Raw genomic sequence first — 24831 nt, 5'->3', positions numbered from 1 at the left:
GGGGCTGGATATGCTTTAGAATTCTAAGACTCTATGACTCAATGACTGTGATTCTATGGTTCTAGGACTGAGTAGAGTAATCGCTCAGGGCTCATTGCTAAGGACTCCATGTGAGACTGATGGAAGACCATGATTTTGGCTGCAATGTTCTCTCACTAGTTCTTTCAATAGAGTTTTGCCATTGAACCATGGAGTCACCATCTGAGGTCAAAAGATCGACCCCCATCATCACTATACAACCAAATGAAACTATATTGACTGCGTTTCCCTATGGACCTCATACTTCTCTGCTGGATTTCCTGAAAGGAGAGCCAAAAGTCTTGGGGGTAAGTCCTCTCCCATCTGTAAGTCTTCTTGGAAGGGAGGATAGAAGTTATTTCCTCAGGTATGTCGACAGAGATGCTTTTCAGGAAGTAGGTTGATCCCCTTTTTCCCCTCACCTTTCATCTACAATGTATTTTTGATTAATCGTAAGTACTTCTAAGTCATTTGCTTGTACAAGTAATTGGATCATCAGTAGACAAGCCAATATGTAGCCAATAATACCATTTTCCTAGATTTTGATAAACAAGAGAAATAAAAGTTCTGTTTAGAAACATGCACAGTTTGCCTCATGTCTCAGAAATGCTTCTGAGAACTTACTTAACTCTGAGGAATAGAATATTTAACTGTAATTAGTAGCTCCCCTAACCCCGAGGAAATCCTAGAGCTGTTTCATGAAGAGTTAGCACTGGTGTTCAAATGAAAATTACTGGTGTAATTTTTCCAGATTTCTTATTGAGGCGGCGACCTCAGGGTGTGGTGGCACCTTCCTTGGAGCTAAAAGCCGTAAGAAGAGAGGTTAAACTTCCGCTTTGTGCTGTTACAGGCATTGGAGTTCTTTGAAAATAATATTCAAATCTCCACAGTGAGCCACAATGTGGATATTCACACACAAAAAATTTCAGTCTTAAACGTACCTATAGGGGAGCTGTGTACACAGCTCCATCCTTAGTATAAGAGTAAAATCACTACTTGAGGTGCAGTGCCACAGAGGTGTGATCTGGAGAAAAAATCCAGAGTGATAGAGGAGAAGGGCTGCCCTGTGAAGAGCCACTGACCCTGCAGGACCGCCATCGTGTTCCTCTCCCTGCAGAATTCTAATGGGCTGATGAGCACACTGGGTTACCCTCAGCTCTAGTCAGGCCCCTGGATGGAGAGGAGATGACACATAACCTCACCCCAGCTTCTATGCTGTAGACCAGTGAACACCATAAACTTTTGGAGAACTGGGCTGAGCCTCAATTCCAAAAGCTTATATTGAATGCGCAAAATGTATGTGTGTCAGGAGATGAGGATAATAGGATGCTGATGCTACAGAATGGAAAAAAAACGTAAAGGTGAATAGTTTGTAGTCTCTGTCCTCAGGAAGCCAGCAGTCCATGGGTAGAGTCAGATGTATATTCAAATATGTCTGATACAAGATAAATTGGTAATACCAGGGGACATCGTTAAGTAGTGAAGGCCGAGAGTAAAGGATTTGAACCTGAAGGACCCAGGTAACTGCAATGAGGACAGAGACACTGGGCCTCTTGAAAGTCTGAGAGTGGTTGGTAAACGGAAGAGAAAGGCATTCAGATGGAGGGAAGTGTGACATAAACACAGAGGGATGCCCAAGGGACCTGAGACAGTCCAAAGAAGCTGGGGCACTTGTGACCTCATGTACCCATTTCTCTCCTCACAGGCTATCCAGATCCTGTTTGCCCTGATCATTGCGTGCATTGGAAGTATATTTGCATTTAATTACCTCTATTTCTCCCAGAGATTTCCCCTTGTTTTCCTCACTGGATATCCATTCTGGGGAGCATTTATTGTGAGTACTGTCACTTAGGAGCTTTTGAGAAATTACCATAAGGATTGATTTAAACTGCCTCAAGTCTTCAGATAATGAATTCTGTGAATATGATCCCCAAGGAGATCAGATAGCCAGTTCCTTCTATGGCGAGAGAAGTGTCCCCATTTGGTCATTGCACCATCATCATCACAGTAATAACTATAAGTAGTAATAACTACTCTTAGGTATATGGTGTTTAAAGTTTACAATGCCCTTGTATGTACAGTAGGTCATTTACTACCAGTCTGGGATATTAGATGAGTAAACATCCTACTTTCTCCTTTGCAAAGAAGGAAACTGAGTTTGAGAGTAGGTGATAATTTAAACATACCCAGCTAGCACTCATAGAATCACAGACTCTCACATCTCAAGGATAATTTTGAAGATGATTATTATGGTTCAACTCCCTTATCATCTCCAGAGACAACTTTATGAGTGTCACTTATCTGGTCAATAGTAGAACAATAAATATAATTCTTAGCAGAGTGTTGTTTCCATTGAATTCCCACAGTCTTGGTTCTTTATCTTGTGCCATAATATTTAAGGGTAGACTCATTAAACCTTCCCCTGCTAGAACACAAACTCCCAAGAGGGCAAGAATATTGTCTGTTTTGGCTGCTGTTATATTCTCAGAACCTAGAATCATGCTTAATGCATAGTAGGCATGAAGGAAGGAATCACTCAATGAGCAAGTGGACAAACTAATGAATAAATGAGACTACTGTCACTGTTAAAAACCCTGCTCTCTTGATAAACATAAATATTCCATTCCTTTTCTATAATCTGCATTTCAAAAACAACTGGTAGTCTTTTCATCTTCCAAATATAAATAATATTGAATGTGATTTTCAAACTATACATGCCACACTGTAGAACATCTAGCGGACCAACGCCTCACTTCCCCATTTCACAACAGAATTTTCCCAGTGTGACTTTGTGTGATCTGCATGCAGAATTCTAATGAGGTTCTGGCATACTGCTTTTTAAAACTCCATTCTCCACTGAGAAGATATTTACTGAGCGTGTACTATATCTTCAGTAGTGTTCTAGGTGCTGAGAATACTGGTAAACAAGGCCATTTCTGAGAGAAGTGGTGAATTGCTCTTCTCAGAATTAGATGAGGTTTGCTATCTAATAGGGAGGCTAGAAAGGAAAAAGTGAAAATAACTCCATGGGTAGTTTAGTGCACTTGTGCTAGGAACTCTAAGAGAGGAGTTCCAGGTGCCATCTGAAGGTCTAATGGAGGACTCACCTGGCCTGGGACGTCAGGGAAGTGCTTTGCACGTAGGTGTTCATTGGTGACGTGGAGAGAACGCATTCCCTGGCAAAGATAAAACATGAGCCAAGGGCTTAATGTGGGAAAGAGCAACAGAAAGAATACCAATGAGACTGTCATAGTGGCACAAAATGAAGTAAAAAAGCTAGGCTGGAATCAGATCGTGCCAGCCCTTGTGATATTAAGTATGTGGGACATTAATATAGGAGCAAGAGGAAACTACTGATAATCTTTAAAGAGGCTAGTGACATTTGAAGACTTATCTTTAAAATATAATTGTGTTTTCTGAGTGAGAAATGAATTCAAGGATGATAACAGCAAACCTTAGAGAATCAGTTGGGAGGAGGCTGCAAGAATCCAGGGAAGGAAAGATGGTGCCCTGAACTAGCTGAGTGGCAGTGGAGATAGAGATGGATGGACAGTTTTGAGAGTGACTTGGAGGTAGAACTAATCCAATGGGAATCCAGTGTGGGAAGTGAAGTGGAGGGAGGTATCAAAGGTAACTCTCTGATCACTGCATGTCACCTTGAGGTCCTTGGACACCAAGAAGCAGATGCCCTCAAAGTCCAACACCAATTCCCACAGGAGAGGTTCCCATACCAAAAACATTAAAAAACAGTGAGGGGCTCCACTTGGGGTACCCAGGGTTCCTTGGGTGGTACTAGGCTCTTTATGTTCCAGATGAAGAATTGGCTGAGATAACTATACTAGATTCCAGCCCCCGTATCAGCCTTTAGAAATTTCTACCTTGAGAAGGTCTCCCTCAGTCTGCTCAGAACACAACTCACCCTTCCCTCTTCCAGGTCCAGATCCCAGGATTATCCCTCTTTTTGGAGCCCAACTGGGCCAAATATCTGGGTGGTACCATTTAGACCTTAAAGAGGGGCCTGCCTATCCCAGCTGACCCTGGCTAAGAGGTCTTGTTCAGTGCTGAGTACGTACAGCACAGTATTTCTTCTTATAATCAGTGCCTACTCTTCTCACAGATGCTCAGGTGGAAAGACTAGATGGTTTGGGAGAGTCAGAGACAAATAGACTACCATATATTCTCCAAAGGAAATTATCTTGTAAGGTGGTCAAACACGTCACCTGTTGACTTTTATCTCTTTTCTTCTTCAAAGTTTATTATTACAGGATACCTCACAGGAATCAACAACAAAGAAAAATTTCTGGTAAGTCACTTCTGTGACTTCTATGTCATTTAAAATCTTCTACTTGCTTTGTATCATCTTTGTGTATAAAGTGTTCAGGAATAAAAGATCTCACAGGAAAATCTTTACACCTCAAATTTGAAGTTCAGGTTATTCATATTTGTTAATGCAACCATTAGGCTTACGTCATTCCACTGGTTTTTATTTCCCTAGTCAAGTAAACTGAAAGAGTCGCTTGTTGGAAACCATTCTATATTCCTCTAACTCAATGGTTCTTAACTGAGAATAATTCCTCCCCCCTGAATATTTGACAATGTCTGAAGACATTTTTCGTTGTCACAACTGGGTGGGTGGGTGAGGGTGTTACTGTCATCTAGTGGGTAGAGGCCAAGGATGCTTCTAAACATCCTAAAATGCATACACAGGACAGTCTCCTATAAGAAAAAATAATGATCAAGCCCCAAATGCCTATAGTGCCAAGGTTGAGAAACCCTACTCTAACCAAAACCAATCCCAGGATCCCCACCCTCCACCACCACCACTCATAACAACAGACGTTTTTCTTTGGGGCCTGCCCAAGGTTTGGAAGAAAGAGTCTGGCATCGAGGTCAGATCATTCTAGGACCAAATCAAGGCTATCACTCATTGCTGTGTCATTCTGAAGGAAAAAGTACCTACTTCAAAGGGTTATTTTGAGAATTTAATAAGACATTACATAAAAAAGATACTTAAGTGTTGTGTTCCCTTCTAACCACTCTGATTTTCTTTTAAGGCCCTGGAGATGTGGGCCTTCTTCAAAGCCATTTTAACTCTGATTTTATGGTCACCTGCCAATTTCCTCTAGAGATATCTACTAGCCCTGAGGAAGTTCTGACAGGATGAATGCCCTCATCTCTCTCTCCCTGTGGAAATAAATGCAGACAATGCATATAAAGCCCCAAATGCTGTTCTCTCTGTATCGATTTCCTTTCAGAGCTGAGGAATATACTAAGGATAAGGCAGACCTACCCCTGACTCACTGAGTGCTGTGCAGATGGCAGGATGTCACAGTGGCAGGAGCTCTAAACTAGGCATTTGAAGATGTGGCTTTCCATCACAACTCTTCCACCAACTGTGGAATTATTACTCACAATCACTAGATCCCTGGACCCTCTTTATCTGTAATGTGAGGATAACAAGTGATCTACCCACATCACAAAACTGTAATGAGAATAAGATGAGAACAAAGCTGGGCATATTCTTTGTAAACTGCAAAGCACAATACACATGAAGGATGGCTTATTTAGAGATTTTAGTCCACTAAACGTCCTAAGGGAGCCAAAACAGAGCCTTGAAAGAGCAAAGGACTGAGAATTGAGAGAGATGGCATATCTGTATGCTTCTGTGCATTTTCTGCCAAAATGCCTGTTTGTAGTAAAGACCTGTGTTTGCGGTGAACATTAAGTCATAGGGATACTTCCAAGTCCTGCCACACTAAGCCACAAGCTCCTGGATAGGACAGGCTGTGTAAATGCATCATTGCATTTCACATCAAAACAGACATACTACAATCAAGAAATAGCAAATATCCACTAAATTAAGATATGAGGGGTTTTTGTGTGTTTGTTTTTCCTTTAAAAGAGCAATAGCAGTGCTGGGAGTAGAGTATGAATAAGACATTCCTTTTCCTTCAAAGGAAGTCAGACATACATGCAAAAAAATAAAAAGGAATGAGTAAAGGGAATTGGATGGGGCAATATGAATTTCTTACACCTTCCATTTTGGAACCCTGAGTTGAGAAAGGAAACCTTTAAACCCCAGTCCAAATTTGTTGCCATCTGTAAATATGTTAGTGATTTGGTTGGTTACTGTTTGAATGCCCCTGGGGAATGGATGTAAGTCACCTGAAGACAGGAGCTCATCTATTGTGTTATCTTTGTGTCCCAGGATCTAATGTAGTACCTGACACATAGTTGGTGCACACTAAATATTTATTAAAATACGTGAATAAATGGATACTGGCCTAAAATGGGTGATATTACTCTCATTTTTAAAGGTAGAAATTGAGATTCCAAGAGATTAGTTGCCTTGTACAAGGTCCTAGTTCACTAGGACTCAAGATCAGGTCTAATTACAAAGCCAAGATATTTTCTAACACACTATTTTGCTTATAGATTATGAAGGATGGTGCATTAGGAGAAACCGAACATTTTCTTTGGCATTAACCGTAGAGCACCCCTTCGCTACCCGTCCTCTTTCTCGGCTTCCTGGTTTATTCTAAAATTTGGTTTGTCTTCTGATGTAGATAAATCAGGATTTAACTTTTCAAGCCTTTCAAGCCTACTGACCTGATGGAGCCCTTCATCCCTAAGGGGTATCTGAAAGATAAAAGCACTAAGTTTTTCTTACAAGGTATTTTTGGTTTGCTTTGCTTTTTATTTATTTCATTGTTATTTTTTAAACTATTTTCCAGGGACAAGGTGTCGTGTCCATGAATGTTATCAGTTCCTTGGTTGCGGTTGCTGGCATTATTCTCACCATTATCAGCTTTAGACATCAGCATGATTACTGCCAGACTCCTTCCGTTGAAGGACTATGTGTAATAGGTAGAACCCTTTTCAATGTAAGTAGCTTTATTCTGTGAGATGAATCTGTATAATCTTATCTGAACTATGATCATGATACATCAGTTCATTACTTTGGATTCCAATCATTGAAGCTGTATCAGCATTTGAACTGACTGTTGAGAAGCATACTGCAATTCAGGAGCTATAATGTCGGGACTTGAATCCTGGTTTTGTCCTTTATAAGCTTGTGACTTTGGCCTAACATTTTGTTTTTTTCTGAGCCTCAGTTTTCCTCAGTCACTAAATGAAGATAGTAATCCCCGCCTCACTGGGTTGTTGTGAAGATTACTTAAATTAAAAAAGTACCTGGCACAGTGTAAATAGGCAATGGGTTTTAGTAATTCCTATTGGTATTGACATGGATTGGATTAAGTTTTGTCTTTCAGCATTAACAAGGTACAGAATGAGCTAAAAAGTTTACTCAATACTCAAAACAAAATACAGTGGGAGAAAGTGGTTAAGCCATTTAATAATGTATTTTAATAATTTTCGAAGATAATTTATATAAAAGCAGTTTTAATCATTAAAGCAGATGAGATGTATCTTTACTAGGAAGTATAATTATTAGTGTAATTTTAAGTATTCAGTGACATTATTTTTATGCATGTCAATGATTCCAAAAGGCCTTTCATGCTGAGTCCCTAAGCAAATCCAGGGGTCTCGTTCTATTTCTACCAGCCACATCTTGTAGGCTTTGGTCCTAGAATGTTAATCAGATTTGACCTTTTTGGATGGAAGTGAAGTGCAATCATGGGAAATTGTCTCCCTCAATAAAGAAGAAAAGGAAAAAGAGCTGTCAATTCCTGGATATGAGATTTTATTTAATTCTCCCAATCACCTGGTAAAATGAGCCTAAGGACATTACAATATATTTTGAGATAAATTCTAGAATTAGACTCATAAAACATTACGAGGGAAAGCCAGAAACCAATATAAGAGATAAAATACTGTCCTAATTGGGCCAAGAATATGATGCAACATTATAATCCTTACCCTTTTTCCTGGTGGACAGCAGGTCATTACTGTACATTACTTTAGTATATACCAGGAAGAAATTGTATACTAAAAGGGTTAAATCTCCAGATAAATGAAACTCTGCTGTCAACTTACTGCCCTGCATGGATGGGTATTGCAGGATTAGTTTCTGCCCACAGAATCATGGAGAATCTGTTCTGAGACCCACCCCCCAACCCCCTATAACTCCATGATTCCTTGCTGCAACCTAAACATCATAGATAAGCTTTAAAAAGCCAGAACAATGGGCTTGAGACATCACTTGAACTGACCTCTGTCCCAAAGACCAATCCATGTCTACACTGAAGCCAGAGTGATCACTTAAATATGTATATCTGAGCACATTACTCAATGGCTTCCTTCCTAAACCTAAAATGGCTTCAATTCCTAAACACGGAATGAAGACCAGATCTCAAAAGGCTTTCAAGACTCTATAGCACCTATCTTGCCTACCTTTCCAACATTTTTCCAGGCCTTTATTTTTCTCCACTTTCCTGCTACTTCCTGAAATTCCTTAATGTGTCAAGTACCCACCGCCCCAGCACCATAGACCAGCTTTTTCTTGTTTCAAATGTTCCTGAGCCCAGTGCCTACCCTTTTTTGTCTACCCAATTAACTCCTCCTCATTCTTTAGTCTCAGTTTAAATACCACTTCTTTAAGGAAGTCCTTCCTCATCAAACCTCCACCTTTTCCAGTACAGACCTGATCAGACCTCCCATTAGAGTAGTACATAGCTCCCCATATTTTTTCATAGCACTTATCACAATTTAGTTAAGTAAATAATTGCCTAATTACTTGTTACTATCTGCCTCCCTTACTATGACAGAAGTTCCACAAAGATCAAGACCAGGTCTAGCTTGTTCAACAGCTGAAGCCAGTAAATTTACAGCAGGCACTTTATACATTTCAGCTTTACCAATAAATGGAGAATAGCCAACCTTTTGGATGTGTTGCAGGGAAACCAAGATTCAGATAGACTCAGTCACTTGCCCAAGGTGAAGTGTAACGTCGGACCCAATTGCACCCAGCTCTTTGTGTCTCCAGAGTCTAAGCCTTTTGGACACCATGTATTCCACGCTGCTTCTCAGTCTAGACATTATCTGAAAGCAAAGCATGCAAAATGGCAATGTGTGGGCTATATCCAGCCTGAAGATATGTTTTATTTGGTTCACACAATTGAATAACAACTGGAAAATTTCAAATTCATAGTATGGGTATACAGCTTCCTTAGGAAAGAAAAAGACCAGGCATCCTGGCGCCCACATTCCCTCATGGCAACTGTTGCCTGTAACTGAGTAACGAATGCATCCTAGCAATACCTTTAGTCTCTACTGTCTCCCCTCCTAACTGTTTCTCTCATTTGGGATGGTTGCCTGGTCCCTATAGGCATTATTCTGGCTTACCAGAAAGACATGAGGTGAAAACTGGCCAATCGCTGATGGCTGCAGAAACATCTAATATATGGGTTTTTCCTTACTTGATCATACACTGTAAGCAGTCCTTCGCTTATATGTTTAACATGATACAGCTTTCATTCCAAATGCCAAATATTTATTCTCATTATTTGCAGGGAATTTTGTCAGTCTTACTGATCATCAGCATAGCAGAGCTCAGTATCTCTGTGACTATCGCCTCTTTTGGGAGCAAGTGCTGGACAAAGTCAAATGAGGTGCGTTCAAAGTTGCTATGAAAACAGATCCCTATTGGGACACTCCAAAGTGACCTCTGGCCTATTAGTGGACAGAGCAGTCTTCTCAGATACTGAACTAAAACTTCTAAGTTTGGGAAGGACAAGGGGGAACATGTTTAAAATTGAAGGCTCACTCTACCCTTTGAGACAACTATGCAATTATGTTGCTTTTTCTTGTCCTATCTGCTATCCACAGTCATCTCTGTTCAGACATCGCTCCATATTTCCTGGCCAAAATATATGAAAGAGTAGGCTTAATGGGAAACCATATTACTGAAACATGGGGAGCTTATAACTGGGTCACAATGGTGTGTGACACAATTCCCTCACCAGAGAGGAAGCAGAGAGAAAAATATTTAAGTGATACTAATATTATTTATAATAATCCTTAGAGCTTACATTTACTGAATGTTTACTGTCAGTCATTGTTGTAATCACTTAGGACCAACTTACTCAATCTTAACAAAAAACTATTAAAACACCATTATTTTACATATGAAAGAAGTAAGGCACAAAGAGTAATCTCTCTAGTATCATCCAACATCAGGATTGTGACTCAAGTAATATGGCTCCAGAGCCTGCTCTCTAAATCCCAAATACCAGTTCCAGGCTCTGTGTTAGGTGGGGTGTTTTTTGGCTCTTTTTTTACATCAACTTTATAGAAGCATAATTTACAAACAATAAAATGCATCCATTTTAAGTGTACCATTCAAGGAGAATTGACAAATTGCATACACCTGTTTTGCTACCATCACAATCAAGATACAGTGAATGCCTATATCATCCCAAAAGGCTCCCTGGGATCTCTTTGCAGTTGATGTCTTCATCACTTCGATTAATTTTTAATTTCTCAAACTTCATATACATGGAGTCATAAATAAGTACTCTTTGTATCTGGCTTCTTTCATTCAGCAACATGTATATGAGATTCATCCATGCCGTTGCATGCATCGATACTTTTATGTAAGGGTACACCACAGTTTATCCATTTTCTTCTTGGTGGGCATTTACTTGCCATGAACATTTGAGTTCACATCTTTGTTTGAGCATATGTTTTCAATTCTCTTGGAGTGTCATATCTAGGATTTGATTGCTAGGTCATATGGCAAGTGGATATTTAACTTTGTAAGACAACGCCAAACAGTTCTCCAAAATGGCTATACCGTTGTGCATTCTCATCAGCAATATATGAGAGGTAACAGTTTTTCCAATATAAACACCAACACTTGGAATGTCGGTTGTATTAATAATTTAGCCATTTTAGTGGGTATGTAGTGGTATTTCATTGTAGTTTCATTTGCATTTCCCTGATGATAAATGATAATGAGACTCAATGTGTGTATTGTCCATTTGCATATCTTTTTTGAGATGTCTGTTCAAACCGTTAGCCAACTTTTATAGCATTTTTTATCTTATGTACTTATAAGAACCTGATTCCTAATATAAGTTCTTTTTTGAGATATATGTATTGCTAATAGTTTTCCCAGCCTTGACTTGCATTTTCATTTTCTTAATAGTTCCTTTCAAATAACAAATTTGATTTATTTTCCTTTATGGTTAGTCCTTCTTGTGTTCTAACAAAGCTGTGTCTACATCAAGATTGTGGAGATTTTCCTCTCTATTTTCTTGTAGAATTTTTATAGTTTTAGATTTTATGTTTAGGTCTATAATAGATTTTGAGTTTACTTTTATGTATAGTTGTGAGATAAGGTTAGAAATTCATGCCCTCTCCCGACCTCATGGAGATATTCAGCTGTTCTAACACTATTTGTCAAAAATGCAATTGTCCCATCACCTTGACACCTTTGTTGAAAGTCCATTGGGACCTCTTATTTATAGGTCTCTTTTGGACACTTTATTTTGTCCCATTGATCTATTTGTCTATCCTTGCACATGTTCCACACTGTCTTAATTTCTGTAGCTTCAGAGTAATTCTTTTTTTATTGTGTTAAAAAATATATAACACACTGTTTGTCATTTTAACCGATTGCAAGTGTACAATTCACTGGCATTAAATATGTTCATAATGACGTGTAACCATCACCGCTATTTATGCCCCAAACATTTTCATCATGCCAGTACAAACTCTGTACCATAAAACAATAACTCTCCTTTCCTCCTCTTTTCAGTCCCTGGTAACCTCTATTTCTACTTTGTCTCTATTGTTACTTTCTACTATTTATTGCCTATTCTAGATAATTCATAAAAGTGGAATCATATGATAGTCATCCATCTGTATTTGTCTTACTTGACTAAACATAATGTTTTCCAGATTCATTCATCTGTCCATCAACAGATGAATAACTAGATGAAATGCGGCGTATACACATAATGGGCTACTATTCATTCATAAAAGATTTTTTGCACCTTTTGGCTATTGTGAATAATGCTTCTATGAACACTGGTGTGCAAATATCTGTTCGAGTACCTTCTTTCAATTCTTTTGGATATATACCTAAAAATCTAATTCCTGGGTCAGATAGTAGTTCTATGTTTAACCTTTTGGGAAACTGCCAAACTGTTTTGACAGTGACTGTACCAGTTTACATTCCCACCAGCAGTGCACAAGGGTTCCAGTTTCTCTACATCCTCATCAACATTTGTTATTTTTTTCTTCCTTTCTTTTTATTGAGGTAATAATGGTTTACAACTTTGTGAAATTTCAGGTGTACAGGTATCAGTTTCTGTATAGACTGCATTGCACTCAGCACCAATAGTCTAATTTTTATCCATCACCCTACATATGTGTCCCTCCATCACTTTCACCCAACCCCTAGCCCCCTTCCCCTCTGGTAACCACTAATCTGTTCTCTTTATCCATGTGTTTGTTTATCTTCCACATATGAATGAAATCGTGCAGTATTTGTCTTTGTCTGTATTATTTTGCTTCACATCATACCCTCAAGGTCCATCCATGTTGCAAATGGGACAATTTTGTCTTTTTTAATGGCTGAGTAGTATTTCATTGTATGTATATACACCACATCTTCTTTATCCATTCATCAGTTGAAGTACACTTGGGTTGCTTCCACGTCTTGACTATTGTGAATAATGCTGCAATGAAAATAGGAGTGCATAAAACTCTTTGAATTGTTGATTTCAAGTTCTTTGGATGAATACCTGGTAGTGGGATAGCTACATCATGTGGCATTTCTATCTTTAATTTTTGAGTTCATGGTGTATGATCATTTTAATGTACTGTTGTATTCTATTTGCTAGTATTTTGTTCAGTTTGCTAGGATTTTTGCATCAATGTTCATCAGTGATATTGGCCTGTAATTTTCCTTTTTTGTGTTGTCCTTGTCTTGTTTTGATATCAGGGTAATGTTGGCCTTGTAGAATGAGTTAGGAAGCCACCCCTCCTCTTCAATTTTTTGGAAGAGTTTAAGAAGGATAGGTATTAAGTCTTCTTTGAATGTGTGGTAGAATTTTCCAGAGAAGCCATCTGGTTCTGGACTTTTGTTTTGGGGGAGGTTTTTGATTACTGTTTCAATCTCTTTACTTGTGATTGGTCTATTTGGATTCTCTATTTCTTCTTGATTCAGTTTTGGGAGGTTGTATGAGTCTAAGAATTTATCCATTTCTTCTAGGTTATCCAAATTATTGGCATAATTTTTCACTGTATTCTTTTATAATCCTTTGTATTTCTGCAGTAGCTGTGGTAATTTCTCCTTTTTCACTTCTAATTTTATTTATTTGAGCCTTCTCTCTTTTTTTTCTTAGTGAGTTTGGCCAAAGGTCTGTCAATTTTATTTATCTTCTCAAAGAACCAGCTCTTAGTTTCGTTGAACCTCTGTACTGTTTTTTAGTCACTATTTCATTTATTTCTGCTCTAATTTTTATTATTTCCCTCTTTCTGCTGACTTTGGGCTTTGCTGTTCTTTTTCTAGTTTTTTTAGGCATAGTTTATGACTACTTATTTGAGATTTTTCTTGTTTGTTGAGGTGAGCCTGTATTGCTATGAATTTTCCTCTTATGACCACTTTTGCTGCATCCCATAAGAGTTGGTATGTTGTCTTTTCATTTTCATTTATCTCCAGATGTTTTTAAATTACTCCTTTGATGTCTTCATTGATCTAATGGCTGCTCAGCAGTATGCTGCTTAGTCTCCACATATTTGTGAATTTCCAGCTTTTTCTTGTGGTTGATTTCTAGTTTCATAGCATTATGGTTGGAAAAGCTGCTTGATATGCTTTGAATCTTCTTAAATTTATTGAGGCTTACCTTCTTCTGCAACACATGGTCTATCTTTGAGAATATTCATGTGCACTTGAGAAGAAAGTGTATTCTGCTGCTTTTGGATGGAATGCTTTCTCTATATCTATTAAGTCCATCTGCTCAAGTGTTTCACTTAAATCCACTATTTCTTTGTTGACTTTCTGCCTGGATGACCTATCTATTGATGTAAGTGGGGTGTTGAAGTCCCCTACTGTTATTGTGTTGCTGTCAATTTCTCCCTTTAGGTCTGTTGATAGTTGCTTTATATTCTTTGGTGGTCCTGTGTTAAGTGCATGTATATTCATACATGTTATGTCCTCTTTGTGGAATGTCCCTTTTGTCATTATATACTGCCCCTCTTTGTCTCTCATTGTTGGAGAAATCACATATCCCAACATCGAAACTTACCACAAAGCTACAGTAACTAAGACAGTATGGTATTGGCATAAGGGCAGATATATAAACCAATGGAACAGAATACAGAACCCAGAAACACACCCTTACATATATGATCAATTGATTTTCAACAAGGGTGCCAAGATCATTCAGGGTGGGAAAGGACAGTCCCAACAAATGGTGCTGGAAAAGTGGATAACCACATGCATAAGGATGAAGTTGGAGCCTTCCCTTATACCGTATGTGAAATTTAACTCAAATAAGTCAAATATCTAAACTCAGAAGCTAAAACTATAAAACGTAGAAGAAAATACTGATGGAAATCTTCATGACATTGGATTTGGCAATGATTTCATGGATAGGACACTAAAAGCACAGAAACAAAAGAAAAGAATAGATTAATTGGACCTCATCAAAATTAAGAACTGTTGTGCACCACAGGATACTGCCAAGAAAGGGAAAAACAATCTACAGAAAGGCAGAAAATATTTGAAAATCATAATCTAATAAGGGATTAATATCCAGAATACACAAAGAACTCCTACAATTCAACAACAACAAAAAACAAACAACCTAATTAAAAATGGACAAAGACTATAATAGACATTTCTCCAAAAAGGATGTACTATTGGGCAATAGATACATGAAAAGATGCTCAACATCACTAATTGCTAGGATACGCAAATCAAAATCACAGTGAGGGGCCGGCACAGTGGTACAGCAGTTAAGTTTGCATGCTCCACTTCAGCTGCCCAGGGTTCACCAGTTCAGATCCTGGGTGCCAACCTGCATGCTGCTTGTCAAACCATGCTGTGGCAGGCATCCCACATATAAAGTAGAGGAAGATGGGCACAGATGTTAGCTCGGGGCAGTCTTCCTCAGCAAAAAAGAGGAGGATTGGCAGCAGATGTTAGCTCAGGGCTAATCTTCCTCAAAAAAGAGAAATCACAGTGAGATACCGCTTCGTATCCCTTGGGATGGCTATTAAAAAAAAGAAGGAGGACAGGGCCAGCCCAGTGGCATGTGGTTAAGTGTGTGTGCTCTGCTTCGGTAGCCCAGGGTTTGCCAGTTCAGATCCCGGGCATGGACCTATGCACCCCTCATCAAGCTGTGCTGTGGCAGCATCCCACATACAAAATAGAGGAAGATTGGCCCAGATGTTAGCTCTGGGTTCTTTTTTTGTTGTATTTTTATCCATTCAGCCAATCTTTATCTTTCAATTGGAGAGTTTAATCCATTTACATTTAAAGTAAATGCTAATAGACATGAACTTACTTCAGCCATTTTCCTCTTTGTTTTCTATACGCCTTATAGCTTTTTGTGTCTCATTTCCTCCATTACTGCCTTCTTTTGTGTTTAGTTGGTTTTCTGTAGTGAAACATTTGATATTCTCATTTCCTTTTGCATATATTCTACAGATATTTTCTTTATAATTACCCTGTGGATTACATTTAACACCCATTTAAACATATAACAATCTAATTTGAATTTGAATTTATACCAACTTTAGTTCAATAGCATACAAAAGCTCTGCTTCTGTACAGCCCCATCCCCCTCTTTCTGTTATTTGATGTCACAGGTTAAATCTTTATACATTGAATTCCCAATTACATAGGTTAATAACTATCTTTATGCATTTGTCCTATAAATTATGTAGAAAATAAAAAGCTAACTTTTTATAATTGCCCATGTATTTACCTATACCAAAGATCTTCATTTCTTCATATAGCTTCAAGTTACTGTCTAGCTTCTTTCATTTCAAGGATTCACTTTAGCACTTCTTGTAGGACAGGTCTAATGATAACTATCTCTCTCACCTTTTGTTTATCTTGGAATGTTTTAGTTTCTTCCTTGTTTTTGATGATTTTCCAGATAGAGAACTTTCTGTAAGCCCTTTGAATATATAACTTCACTGCCTTCTGGCTTTCAAAGTTTCTGATGATAAATTGGCTAATAGTCAAACTGAAGGTCCTTTGCATGTGACGAGGTACTTCTCTCTTGCTGTTTTCAAGATTTTGTGTCTTTAGTTTTCAAATTTTGATTGTAATGTGCCTTGGTGTGGGTCACTTTAAGTTTACCCTACTTGGAATTCATTGAGCTTCTTGGATTTATAGATGAATGTTTTTCATCAAATTTGGGAAGTTTTCAGTTATTCTTTCTTTCTTTTTTGGTGAGAAAGATTGGCACTGAGCTAACATCTGTCACGAATCCTCCTCCTTTTTGTTTGAGGAAGATTGGCCCTGAGCTAACATCTGTGCCCATCTTCCTTTACTTTGCATGTGGGTCACTCCCACAGCATGGCTTGGTGAGTGGTGTAGGTCTGCATCTAGGATCTGAACCCACAAACCCAGGCCACCAAAGCAGAGCATGCTGAACTTAAACATTATGCCACTGGGTCAGCCCCCAGTCATTATTTCTTTAAATATTCTTTTTTGTCCCATCTCTCTCTCTTCTCCTTCTGGATCCCCACAATGCATATGTTGGTTTACTTGTTGGTATCTCACAGGTCCCTTAGGCTCTATTCACTTTTCTTAATTCTTTTATCTTTCTGTTCCTCAGTTTCATTAATTTCAATTGTCCTACCTTCAAGTTCATTGTTTATTTCTTCTGCATATTCAGAAATGCTTTTGAACCTCTCTAGTGTATATTTTATTGTACTTTTCAGCTCCAGAAATTCTTTTAGGTTCTGCTATATAATTTATCTCTCTTTATTGATACTTTCACTTAGTTCATTCATCATTTTCCTGTTTTCCCATGACTTCCTTTAGCTTTTTTAGTACTGTTAATATACTTATTTTAAAGTCTTTGTCTAGTAAATCCAAAGTCTGAACTTCCTCAGGTACGCTTTCTGTTCATTTATTTTGTTCCACTGAATGGGCCATCCTTTCCTGTTGCTTTGTATACCTTTTGACTTATTTTGTTAAAAATTGAACATTTGAATCTCATAACATGTTAACTCTGGACATCAGATCCTCCTCCTTCATTAGGGTTTGCTGGGGTTTTTTGTTTGTTTGTTTGTTTATTGTTGTAGAGCATCTCTGTGCCAGAGAACAGCCTGAGATGAAAGCTTAATGTCTTCTCAGTTCTTTTATGAGCCTGCATCTTTTCCTGGGGCATGCATAGTGGTTTTCTACATTCTTCCATATTACAGTTGTTTTTGAATATCAGAAAACAAAAACAACAAACAGAAGTTGGAATAGCTTCCCCCAGAAGCTGCTTCAGCCAGTATGGGTTGAAACAATGACATCCAGCCTCTGTACCTGCACAGGAGTGATAAGCAGGAATCTTCAAATAGAACAGAGAAACTTGATATTTGGAAGTCAAAGATCCTTATTGCCCACCCTGGCTCCAGCAAGTCATACCAGGAAAGTGGGTTGCTATCCCTCAACTGCCTGTCAGGGTCTGCCGGTGGGGTTGTTGGTGTGTCCAGAAGCACAAGCACCGGCAACATGAATCCTTGCTCTCCCCTCCACACACTCTCCCTCCTCCCTTTCCTAATCGATTACAGCTCCATTCCTGAGCAAAACGTGGGCTAAAAACACCAGCGCTCTTTCCCACCAGGGGGACATGGGTAGTCACTATCACACTGAAGGCTAAAATTGAGTATATAACCTACCAATTTAGCAGCCAACAGTCTACATCTCCTTCCATTTTGTAGATTTCAGTGTGCATGTCTTGTGCATATTTTGTTAAATTTATCCCTAAGTATGTCAATGTTTTTTTCTTGCTATTATATATGGTATTTTAAAATTTCATTTTACAAATGTATACTCCTGCATATAGAAATTCATTTTATTTTTGTATACTGGTATACATGACCTTACTAAACTTATTAATTCTAGTATCTTTTTTACAGATTTCCTGTCATTTTCTAGGTAGATAATTATTTTACCAGTAAATACTGTTTTTTTTTTTTTTGGTGAGGAAGACTGGCCCTGAGCTAACATCTGTGCCAATCTTCCTCTATTTTGTAAGTGGGATGCCACCATAGCATGGTTTGATGAGTGGGTATGTAGGTCCACCCCTAGGGCCCAAACTGGCAAACCCTGGAGTACTGAAGTGGAGTATATGAATATAACCACTACACCAACAGGCTGGCCCCTACTAGTAAATATACTTTTATTCACAAACTTTATTTCTTATTTTTCTCAACTTATTGCACTGTGTAGAGACTCCAGTACAATGCTTAAAAAAAAAAAGTGCCGAGCATACCCAACCTTTCCTCCTTCATGACCTTAGAGTGAAAAAGTTTTATATTTTACCCCTAAATGTGATGTTACCTATAGGGTTTTCATAGACTAAATTTATCGTAGTTTGCAGAAAGGTATTTTTTTTTATCATGGATTGGTATCAACTTTTGTAATTTTTCATCTCATGCTTACATTTTTATTATATTATCTAAGCCCAAGTATCTGGTGTATTGCTCTTTTCTTGATACAACTGCAGAAGAGTATAAAACTCTGTGGGAAGCTCTTTAGCAGCAACATTGAAATAAATTACTCAGGGGCTGGCCCCATGGCTGAGTGGTTAAGTTCGTGTGTTCTGCTTCGGCAGCACAGGGTTTCATATATTCGGATCCTGGGAGTGGACCTAGCACTGCTCATCAAGCCATGCTGAGGTGGCATCCCACATGCCATAATTAGAAGGACCCACAACTGAAAATATATATAACTATGTACTGGGGGACTTTGGGGAGAAGAAGTAAAAATAAAATCTTTTAAAAAATTAAATTAAAACAATAAATTACTCATACTGAATAACCATTCAATTTTATTCCAGGGATAGGACTTTTTAATAGCACAGCAACGTGCAAAGTACAACAGAGGATTCAAAGATACTCTGTAATATGCACCCTGATCTCAAGAAGAGAAAAGGGAACGTGAACTCTTAATATTTACTGAGCAACTTCTCTATGCCAACTCCTATGCCTGAAAGCATTGTTTCATATGCCTTCCGTCATAACAGCCCTAGAGTAAGGTGTAATTGAAGTGGTTATTATAAGGAAACACAGATTAGAGATTAGATCAGATTAGGGAGAAAAACTCAGGACCTAGAATTCAACAGCAATGCATGAATTTTAGCTTCACAAGGTAAGAGCTCTAGGACACTGGTCAGGTTACTTAACATCTCCGACCTTTACTTCTCTCAGTTGTAAAACAAGGATAATAACCTCATAGGGATGTTATAACGATTACTTGAGATGACTTTGAACCTTGCCTAGCACCTGGTAATCACTCAGTTATCATTAGGGATGAGTAAATTTAAAATAATAGCACTTAAGAATTGGATAAAGTTAGAGAAATTATAATTCATGCCTTCAGACCTCTCTTTTAATGAATGAATAAATTACAATTCAAATGAAACAAAAGTTTGGGGATGAGTAAAAATGCAGAAATCCCCTAAAGTACCATTTATCCTCACATAAATAGCGTTCCAACAGGGATAAAGTACAGATGCAGAACCAAATTAGAAAAGTAGGGAATGACAATGTGTAGTGTAAAAGAATGCGGAGATTCTCATTTTAGGCCTGCCATCAATCAAGTGGTAACCATAATTAGGTCATTTAATCACTCAGAGTTTGGCTCATTTCCTCAAATAGCCAAGCAGCTATACTGACTCTATGAATGACCTCAGAGATCAGCAGATTGGTCTGTAATGACAACTCCTCTCAAAAACAACTATGAAGAATAGGAAGCATTGACTAAAGGTTGTATCAGATGCTATCACTTAGCTGTTTAAAAAAAACTCTAATAGATTTTACTTGCCTGTAAAGGAAAGCTAAAATTTCCTGACCTAGTATCTTAGTCCATTCAGACTGCTGTAACAAAAATACCATAGACTCAGGGTGCTTAAACAACAGACATTTATTTCTCAGAGTTCTGGAGGCTGGAAAGCCCCAGATCAAGGCACCAGTAAATTCGGGGTCTGGTGAGAGCCTGCTTCCTGGTTCATAGACAGCCACCTCCAAATACAAGCACGTTGAGGATTAAGCTTCAACATATGAATTTAGGGGGGAACACATTCAATCTACCCTGCCCTCCCCAATTAATGTCCTTCTCACATGAAAAATATACTCTTTCCATTCTAATAGCCCCAAAATTCTTGTTTCAGCATCAACTTTAAGTCCAAAGTCTCGTCTAAATCAGAGATGGGTGAGACTCAAGGTATAATTCATTTTGAGGCAAATTCCCTGTAGCTGTGAACCTCTGAAACCAAACATGTTATGAAACTAAACTTCCAAAATACAATGATGGGACAGGCAGGGGATAGACATGCCCATTCCAAAAAGGAGAAATAGGAAAGAAAGGACAGTTCCCAAGTAAGTCCAAGACCCAACAGGGTAAACAACTTGAACCTTAAGGCACAAGAATAACCCTCTTTGGCTCCATGCTCTAACTTCCAAGCGCACTGGAGTAGTGACACCACCCCAAGAACTCAACAGGAAGGCCCTCTTAGCCTGGGCTCTGCCTCTGCAGCAGCTCTCTGCCTGGGCCCTGTGACTTTCCTGGGCAGGGCTCCCATGCCTGCTGGGTTGGGGTCCCAAGCCCGCGGCTCTGTCTGGTGGCTCTGTCTTTTGAAATCTAGGTAAAGACAGTCACACTTCCATGCCTGTGCTCATGCAGCAGCTGTCTGCAGCAGGTCTACCCCTGAGGCACTGGATGGGGACCTCCTGGCTCTGCCTCAATCAGAGAGTCAGTCTCATCCTTTGAAACCATTCTTCTTCCAGGTCCTTTGCATTCTGGGCCTGTACTGGGAGTGGCAGCCCTGATGATCTCTGAATGGTCATCGGAGTCATTCTTCCATTGTCTTGGAGAACATCTTCTGCCTACTGTTGAGATGGCTGATCCATGCCAATCTCCTTATCAAACCAGTCACTGGGTCATACTCTTCGCAGTCTCATCTTTTGCAACATGGATAGACTGAGAATTATCCAAACCTTTAAGTCCTGATTCTTCTTTGCTTAGCAATTTCATCTTTACATCATTTCTCTCTTCTCACATATTACCATAAGCTGTCAGGAGGACAGCTTCAAAGTGTCAGCTTCAACACTTTGCTTAGAAGTAGTTTCAGCTAAATTTCGTTTCTTGCAAATTCTACCTCCCACAAAACACTAGAACACAAACACAATCCAGTCAAGTTCTTTGCCAGTTTTATAGCCAAGATCACTTTTCCTCCATTCTCCAATAACATGTTCCTCATTTCTGTCTGAGACCTCACCAGAATGACCTTTATCATCCATATTTCTACCAACATTTTGTTCAGAATTACTTAGGTGTTATCTAAGAAGATTGAGGCTTTCTCTACAGCTCTCCTTTTTCTTTCTGTGCTCTCACCAGAATCATCCTTAATGGTCCATTCACAGAAATGTAAAGTTTTTTCTAACACACGCCTCAAAACTCTTCCAGCTTCTACCTATTACTCAGTTTAAATCTACGTCTACATTTTTAGGTATTTGTTATAGCAACACTCCCACTTCTTGGTGTTAATTTTAGTCTTAGTCTGTGGGCTGCTATACCAAAGACTGAGTGGCTTAAAAATCAAAAATTTATTTCTCACCATTCTAGAAGCTGAGACGTCCAAGATCAGGGTGCTAGCAGATTCAGAGTCTGCTGAGTTCAGAGATGGAGGTCTTCTCACTGTGTCCTCGCATGGAGGAAGGGGCAAGGGAGCACTTTGGGGTCCTGTTTATAAGGGCACTAATCCCATTTATGAAGGCTCTACTCTCGTGATCTAATCACCTCCCAAAGATTCTACCTCTAAATACCATCACATTGGAGATTAGGTGTCAACATATGAATTTGGAAGGACACCACATTCATTTTATAGCACCTAGCATGCCATCTGACAAAATCTAATTGCTTACCTTCTGCCATCACACTAAGTTGCATCACACTATGCAACAACCTTGTGTGTTTGCACCCACTTTTTCCTCTACCTGGATTTTGACTCTTATCTTTCTTCATCGTATCTTGTTGCCGTCAAGCAAGAATAGATCAAATATCTCCTCTTCTATGAAGCATTTCCTGGCTCTCTCAGAATTAAGTCATACATTCCCATAAAGCACCAATTTCTATAATAGCACTTGCTAAACTGTATTGTTATCTATTTAGATCTTGGTCTACCTATAGTTGGAACACCTTATGGGCAAAACCCACATATACTTATCTTTGATTTCCAGCATCTAGTTCATCTAGTGGGTAATCAATAAATCATTATAAACTTGAATACCTGAATATTGAGTAGATGATTTAAAATGTCTTAGAAGCTTTAAAATATTAAATATGGGAAGAATATTTCAGACAATCTTAATCAAATTCCCCTAGTCAATAATTGAAGGTGATGACTTGTCCAAAATAAAACCAATGTTAAAGGCAGTACTGGTATGTTTTCTGACTCCTCTTGTAGATGTTATTTCCTATCTACTGTCTTAAGGTGGAGATGAAAAATAATTTGAGAATACAAGAATAAAAGAACATCAAAGATGATTCTGTTATATTAATGCTTCTCCTGCCCCTTGGTTTTACAGATTGTGTTTTTCTTCCCTTCGGATGTTACTCAAGAGAGTGAATTCTCTGTCCCAGAAGAAAATGCTGTAATACAATTTGAGCTTCAAGAAGAGTCTTCTAGTGAGAATTCAGTAACAAACATACAACCTTTTTTCTTTGGAGGCTATACTTTCTTCAAGTTAAAAGTCTTAAGCAATCCTTTAGCCTTACAACAGTTAGAGAGGAGAGGCAGCAATAGTAATTACGCATCTGTATTTGTGCCAGATGAACCACAAAAAAGTATCCCTCCACCTTTAAAACTATATGAGGAAGAAGTTGAGCCGAAACCTTTGCCTCCCATATTAGAGAAAAGGCCCTCAGAAAATATTGTGTACACTGAAAAATTCACTGATGAAGACCTAAAATCTGCTATGATACGACCCCCAGAAATGCAAACCCAATTGCTACAGGCCCAAGATTTACCAGTCAAAGTTTTTCCATCCCATTATGTAAAACAACTTCAAATGTTACCAACCCAAGACTTGCCATCCCAAGCTCTGCCAGCCAAAACTCTGCCAGTACAAGCCCTGCTATCTGAAGCCCCAACATCCCATGTCACACAGTCTCATAGCCTGACATCTGAAGACATGCCATCCCAAGACATACCATCCCAAGACAAGCAATCCCAGGACATGCCACCCCAAGATACACAATCCCTAGACATGTCATCTCAATACACGTCATCCCAAGACATGCTTTCCCAAAATATACCATGTCAAGACATGCCTCCCCAAGATATGCTTTCCCAAGTACAAGTTTTTCCAGCACAAGCCGTGCTATTTAAAGCCCCAGCATTCCATCCTGCACAGTCCCCTAGTATACAACACAATGAGAAATCCCCAGATCTTCAACTACAAAACATCCAACCTCAAGACCAGCAATTTAAACAAGTATCATATCAAAGCATTCAATCAGAAGTCATGTTTCTGACCCAAGAATGGAAACCTGTGAAGGAACTCCAAGGCAAGAAATCCCCAAAGGAGCATTCCTTAGGCTGCCAAGGCAAAGGCATGCAATCTCCAAAGCATAAATCTTTAAACCTACAAACCCAAGATCATCAATCCTCAAAGACTAAATCCCTAGACAAGCACATCATATGTTGCCTATCCCTAAAGAGGCATTCTATAGATAAGCAAGTCCATGCTAAGCAAACCACACAGCCAGCCCCAGATCAGCCAGCTGAAGACCAGCTGGCTCAAGGGGAGCAATCCCTAAAGCAACAATCTCAAAATATGCAAAGTGAAGACCAACAGGAGAGATCCCCAAAGGAACAAACCAAAAGTGGACAAGATAAAGATCAACAGGCTGTTAAAGAGAAATCCTCCAAGAAACAAACCCAACACCAGCGAGATGAAGATCAGCAGGTCCAACAGGAGAAATCCCCAAAGCAGCTGTGCCAAGATTGGCAATCCGAAATCCAGGAATACCAAGACTGGCAATCCCCAAGAAAGCAATCTCCAGACTGGAAAACCCAAGGCTGGCAGTCTTTAAGCCAACAATCCCAAGGCTGTAGAAACAAAGATTGGAAAGCACAAGAATGGCAATTTGAAATGCAGCATTCCCTAAATTGGGGATCCCAAGCCTGGCAAGTCCAAGATCTATTAGAGAAAGAATCCCTAAGGCAGAAAGCTCTATTCCAAGAAGCCCAAACTCTGCATGCCTTAACTCGACATCATCTAGATTCGCAATTACCAGACTTTCTGTTTCAAAACAATCAGTGTCAAGAGAAGGACCAACAAGACTTTCAATCCACAAGTAGCCAAGAAGAATATATGCAAATAGACACTATGCAAACAAGAGACATCAAACCAGGGGACATGAAAAGTCAGTGCCAAAACCCAAGTGACCTGCAAGCAGAAGACGCAAAGCCAGATTTTCATTTTTCCTCCTGCCAAAGCTCAGTACAAGACACGGATTTCGCCTCTTTGTCCAATATAGATTCAGAGAAAGATGTGCAACAAAATGTTTCGATTTGCTCAACTTCATACAAAGAAGACCCATCTTTAACTTCTGCCTCATCTTATCCAAAAGATCAACAGCAATCTGAAGACTCAGACTAA

General features: G+C 39.0%; 1 protein-coding gene across 1 annotated transcript; it reads left to right on the top strand.

Annotated features, from left to right (window-relative positions):
- The first annotated feature begins 188 nt into the window (after positions 1-188).
- On the top strand, positions 189-24831 carry MS4A14 (membrane spanning 4-domains A14). Its single transcript, XM_046644151.1, has 6 exons — positions 189-326; positions 1724-1852; positions 4271-4321; positions 6753-6902; positions 9492-9590; positions 22753-24831. Exons 1-6 carry the CDS (start codon positions 189-191, stop codon positions 24829-24831), a joined length of 2646 nt encoding a protein of 881 aa, XP_046500107.1.

The sequence above is a fragment of the Equus quagga genome, chromosome 17 (genome assembly GCF_021613505.1).
Source record: "Equus quagga isolate Etosha38 chromosome 17, UCLA_HA_Equagga_1.0, whole genome shotgun sequence".
Taxonomy (NCBI): Eukaryota; Metazoa; Chordata; class Mammalia; order Perissodactyla; family Equidae; genus Equus; species Equus quagga.
The sequence above is the reverse complement of the archived record's forward strand: the minus strand, read 5'-3'. Positions and strand labels throughout refer to the sequence as shown.